This window comes from Chelmon rostratus, chromosome 16 (genome assembly GCF_017976325.1).
Source record: "Chelmon rostratus isolate fCheRos1 chromosome 16, fCheRos1.pri, whole genome shotgun sequence".
Lineage (NCBI taxonomy): Eukaryota > Metazoa > Chordata > Actinopteri > Chaetodontiformes > Chaetodontidae > Chelmon > Chelmon rostratus.
This window is the reverse complement of record NC_055673.1, coordinates 16437356-16461561: the sequence shown is the minus strand read 5'-3', so window position 1 is coordinate 16461561 and position 24206 is coordinate 16437356. Positions and strand designations below refer to the sequence as shown.

The 24206-nt window shown below is 43.5% G+C and overlaps 1 protein-coding gene across 1 annotated transcript in view; it reads right to left on the bottom strand.

Moving 5' to 3' along the window:
* col8a2 (collagen, type VIII, alpha 2) overlaps nucleotides 1-24206 on the bottom strand; it is a 45194-nt gene that overhangs the window by 7280 nt on the left and 13708 nt on the right. Inside the window, exon 2 of the mRNA XM_041955099.1 lies at nucleotides 2456-2647. Within this exon, the coding sequence (XP_041811033.1) occupies nucleotides 2456-2618 (163 nt within the window). The 5' untranslated portion in view covers nucleotides 2619-2647. The remainder of the gene's footprint in view (nucleotides 1-2455; nucleotides 2648-24206) is intronic.

Here is a 24206-nt window from a genome sequence, read left to right as displayed (position 1 = left end):
GATTCAATTCCAAAGTCCAAGAAGACACACACACAAATTGCATTTGCTCAGATCATATGTCCCTGATGTCATTATAACTTCTGCTGTGGTACATTTAGGACCTTTAACATAAGGCCTATTGACAAGAGATGACTGCAGTACTGATATCCACTTAAAGCAAAAACCTTAGGATGCAGCAATGCAAGGAAAGTACACCAGGTTGAGGAACACAAGGGGTCAGACGATCAAGCAGGTCGTAAACAAACCCCTAGTTTTACCATACCTTTAAAGAAGTGAAAATAAGTGTTAAAATTAGACTCAGTCTGTGTATTGTCAGTGTCTTTCTAGTTGATTTCCAGGTTTAACTTTGATCTATTTACTATACTGCACAGGGTTTTGTATAACAGGGTGATTTTGAGTGTCCTCCTTTTAGGCTTTGCCCCCAAATAAACGTTTTTAGATAATATATCTAGATTTCAGTTTTGTCTATACCAGCAAAGGTACCAAACTTGCACCAAAATACATTTTTCTGCACCATTAGTGGATCTAAGAATAGCAAGGCTGCTTCTTCATTTGTCATACATGCAAAAACGTTGTGTTCAGGCTTGTCCAGCTAAGAATGATACACGACCCACAGCTCATGAATACTGCAGAGTACTTTGCAGCAAAGGTGTCCATGTGAAAGCTAGCTTGACTTTGTGACTGGCTACAATAAGTTACAGCAGAATGAGTAGGATTTGTTGGTTGCAGTTTCTGAAGACAACATTCAAAGTTGGCCCCTCCTCTCTTGCTCATCCCTTCCTCTTGGATGCGTGCTTATGTTCTGGGGAGTCCTGCCCTCACACCCAGCACGCCGTTATTGGCTGGGGACTACACATACACACTGCCCAAAGGCTGATGTCCAGAAACACCTGAACAGCAAAATAAGATAATACAGGGTCTCTAGACACCACCACAGACTTTTAGTGGGTCATACGTGATGATTAAGAGGGATTATATCTGTATGAGCTGATACATGAGTGATTGCCTCTTTGTACATTAAACATTTTGCATTGAAAAATCTGATGAATTTGTTTGAAATTTAGCACTGGTAGTCTGTTTGTTTGATATGTTTAGGACTACACAAATGCTTTATACCTTTCTCATGGAATTTATTTTCCTCATTTCCATTCCTTTGTTTACTGTATTTACAAATTATAACTACCAAATATCTTCTGACAATTAAAGACCTATTTATGGTTATTCAATAATTGGTCAATTATTCCAATGATGATGCAGTGTGGACATATGACCACTGAGTGGCAGTAGAGGCATTGTATTCATGTGAGCCACAGGTGGCATTAGTTCCACTACTTCAAATGTAAATCTTGTTTCTGCCACACCTTGCAATCCCATTTAGAGAAAGCATAACTTCTTTTAACAAATATTTGATGTTTCTGTGACAGATTTAAATGCAAAATATCAACACTAAATTTGCTCTGAATCCAAACTTGTGGAGTCTTGTTGAGTCCAACGTCATGTCATGGTCATGAAATGAAAATGTAGCCCTCAGTTGCTTTGAAATTTGCTTCTGATGAAGGCCGTATGATAACACAAGGAACATCTTATATGATCCAGGACTTGCTGTGGTGATGGAGTCAAATTTGATAATGATGACAGCATGCACATTTTTTCAGGATGATTATCACCCCCCTCCCTTCCCCAGTTCCCTTGCCTCAGCCTTTTATTTAATCTATTTTTATTCCCTTCACACTCTCGCCTTCATCCCACAGCTGAAGAATATGTGATAAACAGTGGGGTAACAGCCTCCAGATGGCAGGAGGAACAACTGGCCCACTGGAGCTCAGCAAACAGGGTAATCAGGCCTCCACTTGGCACCAACCGAGGACCTGCCAAACGCTGTTGGACCCACAGGGCAAGGAGACTTCAGTGAGCACTTTGACTGGCTGAAGACAATCAGAAGCTGTAGTTCACGAGTCTGTCCTGGTTCCTGGGAAGGTCTCCGCATCAATCACATCTTAAACTGAGATTTCTCTCTCCCATTGTAAGTTATTTTTGAGTGTATGTCTGTAGTTTCGGACTTGTGCATACAGCATGATCCACATCATGCTCACTTTGGTTCAGATAGTTGGAAAAGCAAGACACTGTAAAGGAAGTGTACTGTAGTTTGAAACAATGGACACAAAGATTAAGTATTTACTCTCGTTTGGGTATTTGTGTACACTTGAATTTACATCAGAGACGCAGAGACTGATCAAAGTGTACTTTCTGTTGCTAATGTGCAGTTTGCCACATTTGGCTGAACTCAAACAACAATTACTTAATATAGTGTTAAATTATACTGATCAGTTAAAAATGACACTGACCCAGTGGACTGTTGCTGAAATGTGAGTGAATCTGTAGGCCTTACGCAGGGCAGAGTGAGACATAAAAGTAAAAGAGACACACATATACAACACCCACAGGGATTACTCACCAACATAATGTCCCTTGCCCTCTCTGAATGGGGGGCCAATAGGCCCTTTCATCATGGGCTGCATGTACTTCATGTGGGGTACGGGGGGATAGCCTCCAGCAAGAGTTCTTGCCACCAGCATCAGTAGCACACAGACAGGAGCCAACAGCATGGTCATCAACATCCCAGGCTTCAGATGTCACACACGAAGAACTGGAGGCATAGACAGAAGAGGACACACATAAGATATTTATCAGTATGCTCCAAAATGCCTGGACTTTATTGTTTTATTTCAACTTGGATCAGAGTTCACAACAAGTCAAGGACAAAAGCAGTGTAATCATTTTTATCTGTCTGAAATCAATAACCAGCTCAAGAGTATGATGGGATAAAGCAGGGGTGGCGTTTACATCCGCAGTCATGATGAGTTGCAGAAACATACTGGTACAAGTCGAAATCTTGCCATTATGCTTTAGTGCATCTTGGCCCACTATACTAAACACCACACAATACTGCACATTTGTGGAAAAACTACCTTTGTGGAACATGCATTTACTGTTACCGTATGGGATGAAATTAGTCAATTCATCAAGTGCAAGCAATTTGAAGAAATAAAGAGATTTAACTGGTACAAAATCTCCTATGCCGTGATGGAGACTTGTTTTTGTATTGTCTCGATCTAATCTACAACCCTAGAATGGCCTGTCCGAGCCGTTCACAGACATTTTGGACAAAGGAAACCAAGGAAACATGTTTCTTACTTAGGAGCAGGGAAAGGAATGGTTGGCTGATGTCTACGAAAGCATCCATGACTTTATGTGCAGCTATGCACAGATTCATTAAAGACAGACACTATCATCAGCACTGGCAAAGGATAAGTTACACTAGAATGGTCTCATAAATTTTTATATGTCCAGACATGAGGCGCAAACATGTACAAATATAACTTGTAACATATTATGTTCTGTCTGTGCCTGCTCTCAGTTGCAGCTGTGTGGTGAGTGTTTGGCAAGGTTAGTGTTTGGCCTTGATGGCCCTCAGAAACTGTGACAGGGAGATATGTTGACTTTAATTTACTTCAGGAAGAAGTGACCACATCACCCTCTGGCAAATATTTTCACAGCCGTGGTCAGGTGCGAACAGGAAACCACCAGAGGATAGTTAGTGTGTTTGTGTATCTTAAGTGAGCAACTGTAGGTGTCCTGGACTCGCACCAGTGAAATGATGTGTGAAAATGGCATAAATTGTCAGTCCAACTCTTTCCCGAGCTATTTCCATCTGCCCTCTTGCACTGATCACTGTCAGGAGCTGTTTTGTGATAATGTTGGATCTCAGGTTTGGTCTGCTCCTGTTTCAACACACATGTTGTGTATGCTTACATTAGGCATGGAAATTGTGTAAGGATGAGAGAAAAGCAGTAAAAAACTGAATACTGCATGTTTCTCTCCATTTACTTGACATATAGCAATAGGTGACATTTGCAAACCTAATGAGACACTTCAGAGAGAGACACACTTCATCACTTTGGCAAATTTAATATTGGATTATCACCTCTTACTTATTTTGGGTCATTAATATAAAAGTACTGTCATGCTACAGTAGGTCTCCATCTCCTCATGCTGCACGTCATCCAGCCATATCAAACCCACAATCTGCACATGTTGCTCCCCTTTCCTCCTTAATGTCTTCTGCTGTTATACTGCTGCTGACATTGTGTGTGGGACAGGTTTGAAAGTCTGCAGATATGGACTCAGTCTGGATTGCGACAGTGATCCATGAGATGACACTTTTTAATTTGAAAATGATCTGACATTTTCTAATGAGAAAAGCACATGAAATTATACTCCGGAGTTAGCCGGGAGCAGCGACTGGGACTGATCTGTGGGTTCACAGTAGACGTCAGCTCACAAGTGCTTAGAAAAAGGTGAGTTCATTGCCACCATGTGTGCAGAGATCAGGTCTGTTTTACAGCTTTGCTCCTGCAGTCGTCTGTGATTGTTTAGCAACCACATAGCTACAAATTCTTGTTTTACTGCCATTTACCAAAGTGTTTCTCGAGGTTTCTGAGCTAGCTTTTTATTCATAAGCGTGTGTGTGTGTGTGTCTGCGGTATGTGTTTATGCTTGTTTATGGTGCCGTGTGTTGTTTTTTGCCAGGACGCATCAAAGGTCGCCTCTCAAATTTTCACACCAAGAAATGAAAAATGAAGTAAGCAAAGACAAAGACGTTATAAGAAATAAACATGAGAGAGAGAGAGAGAGCAGCATTGGTAAGGCAGTGTTTGGTCGTTGGCCGACTTGCTGGCTGGCTGGAAGGGAAGCTTGTCTGGTATGGAGGCCTGTGGTTTTGGTGCAGATGTAATTTAACAGGCGGCTCTGGATGCCCACCATTCTGCAGGCGTCAAACTCTCCGAAGAACCAGAGCGACACACACACACACACTCAAACACAAATGCGGTGCATGAACAGGGATCAGACGCAGACGGGTGGTTTACAGACCTGCGCAATCTGTTTATCAAGTGTTTTTGTTGAAAAGCTCAGCAGACGCTGTTAAAAAATCGCACGCAATCCTCTCAGGCTGGCCACCGCGAGCCACTGCTGGACTGAGACTCGTACATGCTCTCGAACACAAGAACACCCACAGAACAAAACACACACTCTCAGTCTGCACGAGAACACAATATACCTCAGGTCAGCAGTTGTGTATTTGAAAACACTCAAACTCGTTAACGTAACCCCCATTTTCCCTCACGAAATCAGCCCAGTTCAAAGCAAACCATAACAAAACCCTGGCTTTGAGAGGAGAGAAGAGCTAATGGTGAACCAAAGCCTCCCTCAGTCATTAAACATGAGCAGCATCCAAAGTTACAGCCAAAGAGCCTCGTCTGGCAGGCTGAGTGACACTTTATATAAAACAGATTTAGCAGAGAAAAAGAAATCGCCACACACATTACGGCAACAGATCCAAAAATATACAAAGAACAGAACAGAAACGTAGCATTAATGAGGAAATAAGGGAGAGTCTGACCCTTGGGTGTAAAAAAAAAAGGGCACCGCCAACTCCATCATGACGTTAGTATGTAATAGTCGCTTTGCTGTTCCCGCTTCCAGACAGCTGTCAAATAACTGAATACTACAGTGTATGTCTGATGACCACATCCATGGACAGAATATAAGAAAATGTGCCCCTGGGCCCAGACATGTAAACTTACATAGGAGCAAAAAATACAGATGACACAGAATCCTTTACAGTCATTTTGCATCACATTGCAGTCCTTCTTAGTTACTTTGAAGCAATTTTTTTATCTCTTTGTAGCTGTTTTGTGTCTGTTTGCGGTTGTTTTGCATCGCTTTGTGGTCATTTTGCATCTCATTGTAGCCTTTCTGTGTCACTTTGAAATAATTTTTTTCTCTCTTTGTAGTTGTTTTGCGTCTCTTTGTTAGTTATTTTGTCTGTTTGTGGTAACTTTGCAATTGGTCGTCGCTAAAATGTTGATTGTGCTCTTAAAGCACAGAAGCTTTTCTGACTAACTGATTTAAACAGCTTTACTAATGACACCGTATTTTATGTCACTGTAGCTTCAGTATGCTGTGTAAATGTAATATGAAGGAAAAAAGAAACAAAAACAAATACTGAATTGTGTTTGTTTACAGATAGTCAACATTTAAAATACTGATAAGGATCAGGAGGGACCCCCTGAGTCCTTCTGCCCTTGGGCCTGTGCCCCTTTCAGAAATCCATGCATGCCCACGTCAAAGGCAGAGACACATGTTGGCAAGTGAACTTAATAATGAACTTAAAGTACACCTCACAGATCTGTCTCCAGACCACTTGGTAACCTGAGTCACAGACACAAACCAAACCTGGTGCTTGCAGCCTTTCTCGAACATGTGTTGGATGCCATTTTAACAGAGCCCAAATGTTAATCTGCGAGGGCCTCGGGCCGCCAAGGCAGACTCAACAGCCTCCAAACCCAAACTCAGCAGCATCTCAAGTGGCCTGCTCAGACAGGCAGAAGAGACACAGACACCACGGCTGAGTGCAAGCCAAGCACACACTCCCCTAACTGCTCCATCTACCCGCTAATGAAATCAACAGCGCTGGGGAGGTGAGGTTGAAGGTGCTCTGCCTCCACTTCCCTTAAGCGGTCTGTGTGTGGATCCAGACTGCCAGGCATTTCCTAAACCACGTGCCACAGAGAGATTATAGGTACACCAAGTGTGAGGATTCTGTGTCATGGAGGGAAGAGGAGGCGGTTGTTTTTGTGGTGAACATCTGAGCCGCGACTAGAGTGGAGGAATCATCACCTGAACATCATGCACAGCAAAACGCTGGCTATTTCAAAAGAAAAAACACCAAATGGTTCAACAACACACAAAGTCCATGGTGGTTTAATAGTTTGGTTACAACCACAGAATTCTGTAGAACTGCACTTAAAACCTGACCACATATTTTAGCTGATTCATCCAATTCTGGCAAACCTTAGCCACAACCATGAGCCTGACTGTTACCATGAGCCCGTATGGGTGGTCAGCCGTTATCCAGCCACAGCCATCCCCCTTTGCCAGACTCTCTTCTTGTAAATTCAGCGAGTGAATGTTGGGAACTTCCCTTTTTACAGCAAGAATGAATTTCCAGCACGAGAGAAGAAGAAAGGCACACTAAAAATAAGCTTGATTTATACACCTGTGGTTTATTATTCAATCTGTCGTCTAGACATATGAGCATTAACGGATTTTACAGATTTACAGTAAAATGACATCCACCTGCAAACATTAAGCGAACTCTTAAAACGCGCACAAACAGGCCCAAACATTGCTCAGGTATCACTTCCAGACAACACAGAGCACCATTGACCATTGACCTGTGTGTACGCCTTGTTCTACACATACATAAGAGACTGAGGGAAAGACTGACGGTGTGTGTGTGTGTTCCTTACGTTGTGGGAACATAAATCTGTTTACACAGGCACATTATGGGGACTCATCTTCCTTATGAGGATAAACCACAAGTCCCTATAATGTACATCATTAAACTTTAGGGTGGAGACTTGGGTTAAGGTTAGGTTTAGGCCAGGGTTAGGGTAATGCAAAAGTAATGGTTGTGGTTATGGTTATGGTCAGTCTATGTAATGTCACCACAAATGATGGAAACACAACTGAGAGTGTGTGTGTGGCCATGTTTGACTCATGTTGCGGGGGCATAAATCTGGTTACACAGTCACGTTGTGGGGACTCGCCTTCCTTATGGGAACAAAACACAAATCCCGCAAATATCATTTTAGGGTGGGTTAATGTTAAAGTTTGGGTAAGGGTTAGGCAAGTAGTAGTTTTGGTTATGGTTAGGGTAATTCTCCAGAATGTATGTGGTGTGCCTTTTACTTAGAGAATCACCTTCTTTTGAATGAGGTAATCCCTCCTTCAGCTTGAGTGGCACTCGGGCCACTACGCCTTTCCGGTGTCGGCTCTCAGCGTTATATTTGAGTAGTGGTCACAGTTTTTGGTAGCTTTGAATGCACCCTGTATTACTCAACCTTTCCCCAAATAAGCACTGGGGAAACAGTATGGCTGTTCACATTTGTGGGTGTTAGAATGGCCACAGACCTAATGCCTATATGATGAGACATTAACATCTGTTATTTCAGTTGCCACCAGCAGGTTTTGTTTGGTTGCTTCTCAGGAAAAAAATGCGCCTCCTGTGCCACCACAATAAAAGCTCCTGTGTTCCCTCATTAGTCTTTCCACTGATTCATGAGGAAATTATACAACAGTTATTAGAAATACTGGAAATTTTTAATGTCGAGACCTGATGTACTTTATACTGTTTAAATGTCTGCTGTGCCATGCGGATGCATACACGAATACTCACATAGAAATATACTTTACAGTACATTAACTCCCCAATATACATGTCAAATTATCCATCCTGTCCATCTGCAGCTGACGAAAGGATGGATAATTTGATTTGTATGTCAGTGAGTTAATTTACTTGTAAATGTGTATTTGTATGTGAGTAATCATGCAACTCCCATGCAAAGGTTTGGCCTTCGCATGGGAGTTCTCCAACTAAGAGAATCTAATGCTGCAACTAACAGTTATTTGCATTATCCATTAATATGACATACTTATTTCCTCATTTAATCGACTAAGTGTTGCACCGATAACAGAAAAATGATGAATTGGCTCATCGACTGCGATCGGTGGCTGATTCCCAGCTGCTATTCTGGCTGAATGGATCTCAAGCAAATCTAATGGAAGGCCTTAGTGGAATATGAGAGGCCATTATAGAAGCATGTGACATGTTCACATATAGGTTCAATTTTTGCAGTATATATTACAGTAGACAAAGGTCTGTATGGGCTAACTTGTGAAAACTGTTGCAATTTGTCAGAGGAGAGAGAAAATGACACAGTCAAAGAGAGCGAGAGAGACACAGACATCATCCATCTTTCTCTCTCTGGGTAGTGATAATGATAACATATATCCACACTGCAGATGACACCAAAGACACTCTTTGATTTTCCACATGCTGCACTTGCCTGCTCAAACACAGGCTTGAGCAGGCAATCGCTTTCTGTCTTGCATGTTTTCAAGTAGGTTTTCAAATTTATCTTTCTCACTGTTTATGGGATGAAGCAAAGTAGAAGATGACAGTCAAAAATTTACCAAGGGTGAACTGAAGACAGGACTGAGGAAAAGGCCTGAACTTTGCTTCAGCAGAGCGCGAGAGAGAAAAAAAAAACTCATAAAAACACAGGAGACGAGGCAAAAGCGAAGAGCCTCATCAAATCAGGAAGTGGTACCTGTGGAGCAGGGCTGTGTTTTGCTAACATCCCTGAAGGATGAAGCGGGTGAGAAAAGGGCTGGGAGACAGTCAGAGGGGGTGAGTTCATGCTGATGGAGGTGTTTAAGAGGGAATGAGTGAGAGTAAAAGGAAACAGAGGGTGTAGGTGGTGTAAAGTGTGTGGAGTGATACAGGCTGTGAAGAAAACATGGGGAGGGGAAACGAGTGAGGAGGTCAGACAGACGATTTTCATTTCTTTATGACTTCATTCAGAAGAACGTGTTTAGTATACCCCTGAGCACTAATCTAAGCACAGAAGCAGACGTGCTAATCATAAAGCATGTGTGTGTGTGTGTGTGTGTGCTTTCTCCGGGAGAAACTGGTCAAAGTGAGGCTAATTAGTCATAGAATTATTAACCTGTAAGAGCTCACATGTGTACAGTTGCATGTGAGTTTATTTGCTCTTTTGCCCCTTGCAGAAGCTGTTTCAGGCCAGTGAAAAGGCATTAATTACAATATATTAGCCGGTCTGGCGCCTTGGTGCCTTACAGATTCATGCTCTATCACCTCATCTTTCTGTGAAACATTTATGATCAGGATAGAGCCAAGGGAGATGAACTGAGAGTCTGCAAAACATCCAAACTAACCCGCATCCTGCCAAGAAACCAGTTGCAGCATGGGGGAGCTGAGAAAGCGAGAGTCTGTAGGCACAAAGACACGGCCGTACCTTTCCGGCTGACCCGTCGATGCACCTAAACTCAATATGAGCCGCTGATTAGGTAATCGAGAGGAAGGAGTAAAGAAAATAATCTTGTAAAGGGCAATCTGCATCCACCTTTCCAGAGCAATAAATGTTCATCTTTTAAATTCAGCCGGACAGCTCACTGAACGCACGCATCACCGCTCTCAAAAACTGATATCACTGGCTTTTTCTTGTCCCTCATCATGTAAAAAATGAGATATTAGTACAAAGATGGAGATTTATGGATTGGAATTTATAACCAGCAGGGGAATCGTGTGTTAGAGGGCACTGTGGAGATGACCTCACCTCAGAGGGAAAACTTCAAGGACACCCAGTAAAATAATCTCCTGTAAATCAGAATGATCACTCAGTCTCTCCCTGCCTTGTAGGTCTCGACTGGCAAACTCAGCCCTTTTTCTCCCTCTCCTATTCCTCTCAGTCTCTCCGCCTTAAGCCTCCCGCTCTCTGCCCTGGTGTGAATACTTTTATTGTGTGCTGCCAAGGCCTGACCAAGCAAGGCAAGGTTTTTTCCCCCTGTAAGTCCACTGGCACTGACATATGCTCAAGTCTCTGCTATTCTTAATTAAAATAACAGCAGAAGATCAGAAAGGAGAAAACCGGAGAAAGAAGGAGCGAGTGAGGACAGAGAAGGGAACAGGAAGCAAAACTGACGCTTCGGTTTCTTCTCTAGCATTGATGGCGACATGCATGACTCAAGGCTAAAACGCTGAGGCTAAAGATGGCATGACCCAGGCAGAGAGTCCGTCCATGATTCATGCAGAGAACATGGAACTATGTCGCAGCACTGATCTTCTTTTGCTGTGTCGAGATTGTTGTCCTAAGTGAGCGTGGCTGGGGTTGCTTGAGTATAGGCTGTACCTCCCAAACCAAACAAAGAGCAGGACATTGCCACTGCTGTTAGCCGGGCGTGCTAACTTTCGTCGCTTAAGATACAAAAGTTAAAAAACACAGCTTGTGTTGTTGACACCATACTCCAAACTCTTTTCTTATCAGAGCCCCAAACGTTGCAAAGCTTGACGAGCCTGATTTGCCTAGAATCAAAGCTTTGATTGGACAATCACTGTTCAGGGGCAGAGACATAGTGAATGGTCAATTGTTCACAGCTGGAGAGGATGGTGCTGGATCAGGGATTGGATACAAGAATCTGTAGGGCTTTAATGCGCTGGGTTGGGCTTGGTCTGTCATATGTCTTATGCTTCTGTGCCATGTCTCCAAGTCTACCTACACTGGATGGGTGGCTTTGTTTCTGCCAGATGTGGACCTCTGAAATGTGCAGTAGACACACAGAAAACTGACAACAGTGAGACAAAGAGCTCAAAACAAGCCACCACACGAATGAGTCATAGTTTTCTTTATAACGAGTTTTGCACTGAGCTTCTTTGCAACATAGCTTTGTTATTTCCTGACAATGTGTCAGGATAATCATGGTGGCAGTTCATCCAAAGGCAAAGCTGGCTGTGGCGAGGAGTCAAGCGCATGTGGAGAGCGTGTGGATGGGTTTTGTTGATGATTCAGCGCTCCGAAGGTGAGAAATGCTCTGGGGCGCTGAAATAAGGCAACTAAACCCGGAACAATTGCACACCATCAATTGTTCCATTCTTTTTTGCCAGGACTGGAAAAAGTCCCAAGCTGCACGTAGCTGGGGCTAACTTCCAGAAGGGAAAAGCCCAGAAAAGTCCTCTCGTTGTCCGTTGCTATCAAAGGATTCCACAGTTTGACACTCCATGAAAACACGACTAATACAGATCACATTGTCAGAGGCTACCACTGCTGGTGATGGAGCGAGATGGAAACTTGTGTCAAGGGACGGTGAGAAAAGGAAGAAAAAGAGGAAAGCGCCTTATGACTGTAAACGAAATTGAAGCAACAGAAGGGGAGGAGAAAGCAAGAAGCCACGAAGGAGACGTGAAGTCATTACGACAGGCAAGAAGAAAAACAGGGAGACGGAGGAGAAAAATGAAAGGGAGCAGAGAGTAAAAGCTTTAGCTCTTGATCTCCCCGTTGACCCACTTCAGATGCGTGCCCCGCCAATCATCTCACACACTCCTTCCGCTGGCAGCCGAAACAGCTTCACACGTACGTGCACGCATCGCGCACGCACACAAACACACACACACACACACACACATCTGTTGGCAGCAAAACAGAGAGGGAGGCCTATTTTTTTTGGTCCGAAATGGAGAGAAGGGGAGAAAGAAAGAGAGGTAGAAGGGAGATTATAATTTAATAAGGGGCAGGAAATCTTGGTCAAATCCCCCTGAAGGAGCTGAAATGCCTCCGTGCTGGAGGCTACTGGACTGCAGACTGACTGGGCTCCATCTGAATGGGCTTCTCTGGCACAGGCAGCAGGGCAGACAACCAAAAAAGCAGACAATAGACCAGGAAGAGAGAAATCCCACTATGCTATGGTTTGGAGCCGTATTCATATATAAAATATTGAACCAGCAATTTGTAAATCCGGAGTACTTATCTGTGTGATTTCTGCTGGATCCGCACTGATGAATTTTGTGGTTAGCATGTAAGTTAATAGGGCTCAGTGCCCAAACATTCAAGACGTAGTCCTCCTCCATCAGTTTTCCTTCTGATTTATGGAAGTCAATTCTTCTTATTTCTTGTCTAGGGTTGAATTTTGTTGGAAATAGTACTTGTGTCTGGACTTAAACCAAAAATTACACTTATTTCGGTACTTTGAGAGACTTAAACCCTTTTTTTACAAGCTGTCTTAGTTTCTTTAACAAAACAAGCTGAAATCATCAAACAGTGACACTTCAAGTGTTTTTCAAGTACAGAAAATGTAAAAAGGACTGTTAGCATAAGTAGCAATAGCCACCACAACTGACGAAAGCAGCACACAAGAGAGGAATGACGCCACAACACTGGCTTCACTGATAAACATTTGGGAACTGCAGTGCAAAAGCACAGCTGCAGTGACCACTGAACACCAGCGATGTTACCATCCATTTCCAGTTTAGAAGTGAGAGTGTGACGTTTGATGTGTAAGTGGCATTAACATGATGACAGATCACTGAATTTCCCGGAGGTTTTGTTGAGTCAGTCGTTAGACCTGACTGAGAGGAACAGGAGCACAAGAAGGAAACAACAAACATATCTCCTGGAGAGGTGTGGTTGTTTGGTTGTTGTGATAAAACCACTGGAAAGTCATCAGATTCACTCAATAATGTCAGTAACACTCAAATATCTGTTATCATTTGCTAACATCAGCCACCATAAGGCACTGGTCATACCTGACAGTGTAAGGCTGTAGCAGCAAAACCCGTATTGAGAGGAGCAAGAGTGCATCTTATTACTTATGAATTCACGTTTTCATTTCATTTGTAAGAAGACTGTTCCATTTTTTAAAAGTTATGCAGTCTCATTTTAAGACCCCCCCAAACACATACACATGCCATTTAAATGACAGAAGAAAACCACTCGACGTTTCATGTTCTTCAGTTGCTCTAAGACCAATGTAAGGCCTGAAGCTGATATCAAGATGATCCAAGCTACTCTTGACAGTCTAAAATACAACTGTAAAAGGGATTTACTAAATGCATTGTGGGTTTCAAACAAAAAAAATCAACCACCAGGAAATGAGCTAGCATGTGAACGGTTGTTGCTCGAGGACTCAGACAGTGTGACACAGGACCACCGGAGGATGAAGAGGATGATGTGCTGTGAGCTCTTGGACACCATCGCAATTATGCTGCTGTCTTGCCAATAGTGTGCAGAGGCAGGTGTTAGTGTAGTGTGAGTCGTGTGTTTGCACATGGGAGTCTTTATATAACACCTAACATAGCTGAGGATATCAGGTCACGCAGGAACTCGGCTCAGAAATCATTCGTTCCCCCCTTCCACCTCACACTGTGTTTTAAATGGAAATTCATTGGATGGTTTGAAACCCAGTTGAGAGCCATTAATTGTTCACTGCCTCTGTTTGATTGATCACTCCTTTATTACGCTGCTGACCCCAGCTGGGTGTTTCTGTCTGCAGAACTTGCCAGCTGAAAAGAGCCCACAAAGCACCTCATACGCATACACACACACACACACGTGCATGCATGCATATTAACCAGACCACCAGCATGCAGTGCATAGCCTCCTCTGACTGTGGTCCTCGCTGAAGCCCACCCCACCCATCAGGATCAATGCAAGTCTTTATTAGCTGCTGGCTAAGAGCGCTGGCTATGTAAGAGGACCCTGCCAGTTCTGGCCTCACACCTCCCAAAATCCACCACTGGGCTGTATAAACATGGCTCTGTGAGTGTGTGTGTGTGTCTGCGTGTGTGTGTACAAAATCCGGCCGATATAGTTGTCAAGATGCTGTGAAGCTGTTAGATTTGAAGGGAACAAAAAAAGAGCTATAAAAATCAGCAATGATGGCATCCGATGAAGGGTGAGAGGACTTAAAAAGTGAGAAGTAAGAGCCGGACTTGGTGTGCAGGACAGGAAACACATGTCCAGTCATCCCTCACATATAATGCAATAATTTTTCAAGACTTTCCAAACAGTTACGGTTGTTGAAACAACAGTGCAGCAAGCATGTGATAAGTGGGACTTTTACTTTGGCTACGTCTGCACAGTCATAATCAGTCTGCTTCTCTAGTATGACACGTATAAAAGAAGCTAATTGGCGGCTGACGTTCACCCAGGGGGCCATGTAAAAACTGCGAGAAAACCAAGTGATACATCCTGCTGGTGTAGTGAACAGTGGGCCCTTGGCAGGCCATATGGAGGCTATAGGAGCCACCAGAGAGCAGCACAGGTCAGGGAAGACAGCGTTAGGAGCTCTGGGAAGTGTCAGATGCTCTGCGGGGGAGGATCATGCCCAGTCCCATTTCACACTACTGCATATTACTGGATTGCTGATTTAATCTGTGATTTCATAAAGAGATCCGCGTGTGCCTGTGAGTCGCACGCACACATCGTGCTGTACACTGAACGGCATGTGTGCATACAGCAAACACCAATCGCATATATAAATTTAATCATATGAACCCACATAGTATATGTAGTAGTGCAACCATTCATTGCACTGTATTGATCTGCTTAAGAAAATGGATAAAATTAATCATTCTGGCTCACTCAGTGTGACAGTCCCCTGGCTTGTTTACTTATTCGAAAGCTGAGCACTGCAACTTTTATCAAAATGATACTTGAGCAAGAATAAAGTGGTGGGACTATTTTCAGTTGCGGATTGATACACATTTGCAGCAGTAAGTATGTAGGACTGACTCAAAGAAACCACAGTGCATTGTATTGAAGCAACATGTCACATAGTTATGTTTGGGTGAACAACAGAGGTCTGTGGCTGTTAGTATGAGGCTATCAAGCAAACAAATCACACCTTTACTTTTAGGTGGTAATATGCTCAGTATATTATGGTGTATAATTCATGAAATATCCAATGATAAATACAATATATTATGAAAATCTAATGTTAAAAGTTTCAAGCTCATTTAATAAGTCGTAAGTAGCTACCTCACAGAAGTAATACAAACATTTCTTTGTGGAAGTACATCATGTTCTCCAGGTCAGTCAATTAGAAACAGGCCGACATGTAAACTTGGCTATATCATGACTTTCAAACTTCCAAAGGGAAAAAAAAACATTAGCGGCAGCCAACATATTCACTGAAATATCTGCAATCATTTTTGGATTATTTATACTCATTAGCTGAGATATTCCTGATTTTAGACAGAAGACAAACTGGGCGTGCTGTTTGCTCGTGATTCAGTACGACAGGCGTGTTTGTTAAATATCAAGGAAGGAAAGGAGACAGAGACAGGTTGCTTTGCCAAAAGCACTGCGTCTTGTTTCAACAAGCACACGTTGTACACTGAAGAGGAGAAAACAAAAAGTGGCCAAATGAGATGCTGCGGGTCAGCAGCCCAGCCAAGACGACAACAACATAATGGACTCCGTGATTCAAAAATAAAGGCATGTTGTAATACATTTTGTTTGTTTGCTTGCTTGTCCAGACTGTCCTTCTCACCTGTCCTCACCTGTCATGTCTTATGCATTGTCTGTGCTGTTAAAGCAAACCCAGGTGAGCGAGAGACTGAGCACAAAATGTCGATATTGGACCACGGAGCATGAGAGGTGAGACTGAGAAAAAGAAGAGGAATAAATCAGTCCAAGCTTGTAGCAGGACAGGCGAAACGTGCCTCGCAGATACAGGGGTTAACTCAATATTTACTCCCGAAGAACCTACGACGCAGATGGGGAAGAGGACGTCCCCTTTCTGTTTATCTCTCTGTCTCCCTCTGTCTCTCTCTCTCTGACACTGTTTCTCTCTCTGACCTTCCCTCCCGTCCTGTCAACACCCCTCCGCTCTCTTGACATTAATCGTGATCTGGGTGACTCCCCGTTCAGTTCCCTTTAGTCTGATTGATTTCATCAGGGCTCCTTTTAATATAAAAACCAGATCTCCTCGTTCCCTCTTATCTCCACATCCCAGTGGTCAGGAGGTGATCAGAGACACGCAATGGAATGTTCCAGTTGCTACGAGACAAGATATAACGACAAAGATCAAAGGCGGCAGGAGTTGACATTGTCAGTCTGGGACAGTTTAGGGCGACCGAGAGCTGGCTGCATAACAATACTGCAAACTTATATAATCTGGATGTGACTTCTTAAGCCCTCTGAAATATCTGCGAGCCTATACGAGCGACTGTACATCCTAAGTATGATTTAATTTGGTGAAAAGGAATTATTTGCACATCTGTTACTGCTGTAAACACAAAAAAATCAGGACACATTTATGGTTAATGGGCTGTAAAAGTGTCTGGTCCGCTCCCCAGAATGTCAAGTTTTAGCGCCGTTCATCAGGAGGGAGCTGGGAAAAGGCTGAAAGGGCTTTTAATGACAACAAACATTCAGATAATTGTGTGGTGTTGAATGAACTCCATTTCCTTGTTCACCTGCCTCATGGAATTCCTGCAGTGCTGCCAAGAGCCAATAAAATGGGACATTCAGCCTTTGCTAGCCTAGACGCAATAATAACCTCATTATGCATTATGTAGCAAATAGGTGAAATTAAGTGGAAATAAAGAAACAGTGAAGAAGTATTTCTCTGTGTTTGAATGGTGGGATCTGTGCTCGGTGCTGCCATCAGATCATATCAGTCTATTTAGCATGACAGAGCATGGCTTGGGAGGTTATGATAAGACTGACGGAGGCTACATCAGTCTGCGTGCATCTAATGGTTGATTAAGGGCTGGTTCTCCAGATCAGATATGTGTTTATCTCCAACCTGGCAGCCAGAAGAAGGGGACATTCTTGAGAGTCTGGAGTTCGTTTAGATTGATGGGCCCTCGCTTAGATAATCACCAGACCAAAGGAGGGCTGAAGCAGCTTCTTTGTCTCTGCTTGGCAGCTGGAGGGGACGGGAGGATTGGTGGGAGGAATTTGAGAGTTAGAGAGGAATAAAACTTACACCACAGACATGAGAATGAGACACATCTTTGGACACTGGAGGAGCGGTGGGGGAGGATGGAGCATCGCTGGGAGGCGGCGGAGGCCAGGCTCCTTAAACAGAGCCTATCCAGAGCAAATAAATCAAAGCAGACACGGAGACTGATGCTGCTGTCTGTGAAGGCAGCACAAGGTGCACGTGTTGTTCAAAAAATAGCTTTGACCTTTGAAACATCTGGGCGATGAAGCTGTTGTTCTGTCTGTGGGTTTCCTATTTAAAGCTTCTGATGTCACTATTTTTTATATCAATAATAGAACACTTGTATCACTCAACTCAGTTTTGTCCTCAGTTGTATGGCTTTTATAACGACTTTCTTCACATTGTTTCCCTGGACTAAACAGCAGACTAAGCTCGCTGATGAATATAGTGGAGCATTAAGCAAGTAAACAGTCAGATGTTTCCCTCAAGAGTTGGTGGAGACCGAAGACGGAGATAAAACGAGTTCAAATATTGGACTTCTGTGCAATAAATCTGTCACTGCAGGTTTAAGAAGCCACAAAAAGCTTGATCACTGCGCAGTCATTCTAGCACAAGAAGACTTCTGTGCAGTGCAGTTATGTCACATAAAGGGTCTAATATGGAACATTAATAAAGAAGACAGAGTGAAAGGTATACCTTCATGAAGTCATATTCAGTCGTTCCAGTGAGCTAAACCTCTCCAAGGGTGGGAGTCTCCGCTGTGTTATTACTCCAAACAAACCTAAATGACCGACACACCAAAATAAGGAATGACAGGGATGAAGAGGGGATTAGAGGGTGAAGTGGCTGTTCAGCGACCTCTTTCACCAAGCTTGTTTACAACTTGTCAGTTGGCAAACAAGTGCAAAGTGGAGGGGGGGCATCGGGCCAAGTGCGGTTGGAACAGTGACTCAGATTGGGGAGACCATGTGGTCTTGCCCTGCCCAGGCAGATGCCTCCAACTACGTGCAAGAGTGCGAGTGAGATCATCGATGAGAAAATGTGTCGTTTCCACTGGGATACACCCTTGTTAATGATCTGTCAAAGTGTACACACAGCAGGCTTTATGTTCTGTTAAACACCTGATACTTTAATAGCTACAGAATATGACTCAGTCAGTTCTTCAGTGATTTATCTGATGCTTCCTCGAGGCAGTCTTTTCACTCTGCTCTGAAATAAAAGGTTGTAGTTCGGACCTACATGGCAGGCAGGTTCAACAGTGTGCCAGTTTAACTGTCAGAGCAAAAGATATCATCTGCAGGCTGATTAAGGGAGTTGAACGTCTTCCACAAAGTCCATACCGGCTTCCAACAACTGACGCAGCAGATTAAAGGCGAGGACGGGACAGACGGCAGAGAGGGAGAGCTGCTCGAGTTCCTCGGATGACACAGAGCAGGCCGCTGCGGGAAACCTCAGCTCCTTCATTCACTGTGGCCCGAGAACATAAAAAGCACCACATCGTTTGATCTCCAGACTTGAATACGTCTCTCAGCTTCATGAAAAAAAATAACACAGCTTTGGAAACCATATTCCCCAATTATTCCCCCATTACTCCCCCGTCCTTCTACCTCTCTCCCTCCTTTCTCCCATTCCTCCCACATTAGCAATTCTGACTTTGATATCAAAGTGGGATGAAGATTAAAGTCTGGGTGAGGGGAAGAGTTGTGTGGTATGGGGCAGCTCGGCACTTTGCCACAGCTCGAGATGGGGCTTGATCCACAGAGTTATTCGCCCCCTTTCTGCCCACTGCTAGCTCTGTTCTGGTGACCGAAGATGGCTGGGAAATGAAGGAGGGCTTTTGTTTCCTCTCATCCAAACTGACATACTGAACGCCACTTGACAGCTCCACATCGCTCGAGACAATCACTCGAACGAAATCCTCCATTATCCATTCACACCTCCGGCTTTACCCTCTCTGGGAAGATTTAAAAGTCTGTTTCTGGCAGGAATGTGACCCTGTAGCACTGTAAAAGCAAGCGACGGCTAAGCCTCCCTTTGAACGTCCAGCCTGCTCTCCATGTCTACATTTATGACCCGGCATCTGCCCACCAGCTAAGCACCTGTCAGTCAGAACCCACCAAACCATCACCGCCTTCAAACTGAGCATGCATCGTGGCTCCCAGCGACCTAGGAAATGTCGCCAATTAAGCAGCAGTTGGAAAAGACAGAGGGTCATATCCCATGTCAGTCGCTGTCAAAGATCATGTTTGCTGCTCTTGTCACTCAGTTGCAAGTCTTTACCAGGTACAAAGAGATGTATTAACAAAAGGTTTGCCAAGAGTATTACATGTTTTAGAGGAGTTTTGTATAAGAGGGGGACTGTGAAGAACACTGAAGGTTGCATTTTTGGCTGTCAGTGAGTGATGCGGTTTATCTTCGTCATCTGATTTGAGGATGTCTGTCCCCAAAAAATGGTGTAGACAGCACTCCCATTTCCATTTATGGTATGTTTTCGGTGGCCTTACCCTAATTGGGGAAAGGAATTCTAAAAGCGTGCTCATTAAAATACCACCACTCCTTAAGCTGACAACCAGAAGATACACTAACATGCCCGGATGGTTGTACATTATGGTAGAAAATCTGATCATGTCTTATTTCTTCACATAAATTACTTTTACATTTTTGCTCATTTTTAAAAAATATTTTTACTGTAGCTTTTCCTCAATGGCAGGGCTAAATGATGCAAAAAGCATAATTTCTAATATTACTTCAACAGCCATGCCAGTGGCCCTGTGAGGCTGTACTCAGACACAGTGGTGCTTTGAGCCAAAAACTGCCGTCAGCATGCTCAAAGAGGCAGTGGTAACATGCTGCTCCTTAGCTGTTATAACAGAGACCATGTTCATTGTCTTAGTTTAGTGTGCTACGTAGGACTGAGCATAAAGTATTGCTGAGGCTGATGAGAACATCAATGATTTTGTATGTATTCAGACACAAAACGAAGTTATGGAGAAATTAAACTTTTGACCTGATGATGGTGCTAGATAGATAGATGGATCACCAAAGTTCCTACAAGTCACCCTGAAGGGGATGTGAATGGGTGTCAAGACATTTCGCAAATGTCGAAAGCACAAACGTGAATCTAATCATGGTGCAAGAGGCAAAAGTCAGGGGATCACCCAGCTCATTAAGGATGCATTATAGACCCATACAAAGTGTTTTGCCAGTGCATCAAGCAGCTAGAGATTTTTCACTGGATGAGTGAAAACTGTCACACCGCGGTGAGGTTTGTCTTGTCATGGGTTTTTTGTCTTGTTATTTCCTGTTTTATTTTGAAGGCCTAACTCTCCTCTCGTTTCAGAGCACTTGCCCTTCCTCATGTGTCCCGTGTGTCCGCCCTGATTACCTATTGTCTCCACCTGTTCCTGATTACCCTCCACGTGTTAAATAGTCTGCGTCTCCCTTGTCTTGTGCCAGTGTGTCTTTGTCCGTCAGCAATTCACCCGAGCCTGTCTTCTCCCTTGCCCGTACCACAGCCACAGTTGTTGTCGTAAGCTCTTGTTTCCTCTTCGTGAGTGTCTTTTGTTGTAATTTTGATAACTCAGGTTTTTTTGGTTTATTTCTCAGTAATCTTCTCAGCCGATTTGTTTTCCTCTTCATAGAGTGATTTTCTGTTGTATTAGTTTTGTTTCTTAGACACTAGTTCCTCCATTATTTCGGAGTTGATTTTGAGTTCTGTGTTTTCTTTATCTAGTCTTGTTCAGCCTTTTCAGTTTTCATAGTTGTTTGAGTTTGCCTCCTTCGAGAGTGTTTTTGTTTCTAGTTTTCTTAGCCATAGAGTTCCTTAGTTATTCCTCTTAGTGAGTGTTTTCTGTTCGTTGTTATTTTTCTTATTATAGATATTATTATAGATTAATTTAGATTGTATGAATAGATTGTTTAACACTTCGCGAATTGGTTCCTGAGTGTTCAATGAACTTCTGTGTGTACTGATCTCTGTGTCTGAGTCCTCTTCTGAGTCCCAGCCTGACAAAAACTGTGACCTGTTGGAGGAAAAGCCAGCAGATCGCCAAAGTTAAAAGGATTTAACTTCATGGCATTCTGTACGAAATTTCTGAGCAATCCGTTCAACAGTTGTTGAGATATTGCCAGCCACGTCGCTTGCGTGGCTTAAAAGGCCGACTGTCCAACATCACTGGCTTCAATAAGATGACATGTGATCAAAGAATCTTCTTTAAAACAAGCCGAATTGTGCATGAGAAGCATTTCACCCCATAGGCAGATATTCAGAAAAATAAGAAACTAATAAATAGCACACATATTTTGCACTGTAAAAGACCCAGTCCCAGCCTTAACCACTATAACTCACTTCCAAGTTGCAAAAGAGACTTGGGGAATATCAACATTTGTGATAACTATTGCCATCGCTGACTTCAAAGAAAGAAGAGGGGAGCAACGGCCGAGTGTTTGCTCCAGTAGAAAGCCTCAACCAATCCTCTAATGCTACCAGGACCATTTCCATACCACATTCTGGCTTCCTATTCATGCTGACCTCATAAAACCTTTGTAAGCATATCACTGTTGTCGGTGAAAACAAAAAGAAGAAAAAATGTGTTTGTAGCTTGGAAGCCAAGCATTCTTTTAAAGCAATTTAATTGGCTATAAAAAGGTTTAACTCACCCCGAGGACACATGTTGTTCAGTCCACCAAAGTGCTTTGAACTCTTCAGTTTCACTCAAAATGTGCAAACGTTCATTGGAATATCAAAGTTTTTGTCAGACAGTGACAATGTGCTCACATCTAAATGACAAGTGACGTGGTCTCCCCGAACACACATGCGCTTTAAGAACGACAGTATTAAACATTCATTGAAAATTTAGCAGCTTCAAAACAGCAGCACTATGCATCGGCATCACATGGGCCAGAGTGCATCAATGAGAAACAGGGATAGAGAATGAGGGATGGGGTTCTGGCTGGACTCTCTGCTGGAGCAATTATCTTGTTCCTCAATCCTGCCGTTTAATGGAAATCCTATGCGTTAGCCAAACTCCACGCCTGTCTTTAGGTATGAGCCTTCAACTGTACCATGGCCCTCTTCTCCCCCTCTCTCATTCCACCAAATATTTTCATAGGACATCTGACTTCAGTGGCTCACTATTAGTTCCACAGGTGTGGAGAGACAAACACCCGGGACATTCCACCACCACACTTGTCATGGGCCCAGTACATGTCATACTTTCTCTCCCTCTGTCTCACCATACAATTCAGGATTTTAATTTCTTTTCAATACCCGTCCATTCCACCATTCCCCTGAATCTAATCGGTCACTAGATTTTAGAGTTATATCAGTTTAATAGTTACACCCTTGGGTCTCTCTGTGTATCAGCATGTGTCTGCGTGTGAATGTGTTTATTACAACAGTAGCTCCTCTCGACCGTGAGCTGCTGTTGTGTTAAGCCCTGTGGAGGTCTCTGCATCACTCCTGCCTTAACTGGCATGAGGTACAAACTGCAACCAGATGGACGACTTCTGCAATTGTTTTCAAGTTGAGCAACACCATGCAAGCGGGCAACGCTAAGGGGAGGGAGGTGGGTAAGAGCGTTGTCAACCAACTCTGAAATCTGTGCTCTGAAGACACGCAGTGTGCAATGGATTGTACGTCTAGTCTTTTGCACTGTCTTCCCTTGCAAATGCAAAAATCTTTCTCTCAGTTTCCCCCTCAAAGTCATAGACGTTGCTAAAAAATCAGTCAAGGAACACGTGTGACTGAAGGCCATCAAGCAGAGATATGATGGTCCATCCATAGCCAAAGGAACGGCAGCCTGCAGCCCGCAAACGACCCCGAAATGACTCAAAGTCCCGCGTATGTAAATTGCCCACAAAACCTCTCTTTCCTTTCAAATCACTCACCCGCTGCTGAGAAAGCATAACCCCGGGCCCCGTCTGACGCGTTTCTTTAGCGCGACTCTGTATGGTTTGGAAGCCAGCGTGTTTACTTAGGTTTGGAGAGGTAGGAGCGAAAACCCCAACACTCTTTGTGTGTGTATGTGTTTTTTTTTTTCCACGCAAAACAAAACGAGATGGGGACAGGAGACATCGACTCATGGTCAAACCATGAGCTTAAGAAAACTTTAGGTGTGTTGTCCGGGGAGGTGGGGCATGTTGTGGTAAGCGGGTGTAAAGGAGAACAAGTTATTATGTGTTCTGTAAATCAGAGGTAATGGCTTTTGAATGGTCTGTGGCTCTGAGGCTCAGACCTCAGAACATTTTTGTGAGGGTGGGTATGCGTATGTGGATTAGATGATTGTGTACACGTCTGTGTATGAACGCATATATACAGTATGTGTTATGCAGATCGACGTGAGGCTAAAACAGAGGAGAAGAATACATTTAGATGACAGGCAAAACTGTTGCTATAGGGTGCAAAGTGCATCACTGTGCATAGAGATACATACACTGCTAGGGGATGGTTGTTTAAAGGGTGAGTTCATCCAAATGACAAAAAATCATTTTCTCAGTTACGTGTAGTGGATTATAGCCATGGAGACGAAGGATTTGCCAGCATTGTGTTACAGTGGAAGCTATCTGCATGGCTACATGCCACGAAAGATGAGTAAGAAAGTGTTTTATTGAAATTTGGGGGAAGAGGAATGAGAATTTGCATGTTTCAGAGGCCGACTGGGAGGGTGGATAAAAGAGGAGGTGAAAGAAAAAGGATCAAGACACTGACAAAAAAAGGACACAAGCCGTGAAGTCAAGCTTCGGCTATCCAACATCTCCATCGCCCTGCTCCATATTTGCACTCACTCGGCTATGCTAACACTGGCTGGGATCGCGTGGTATGAGAGAGCTGT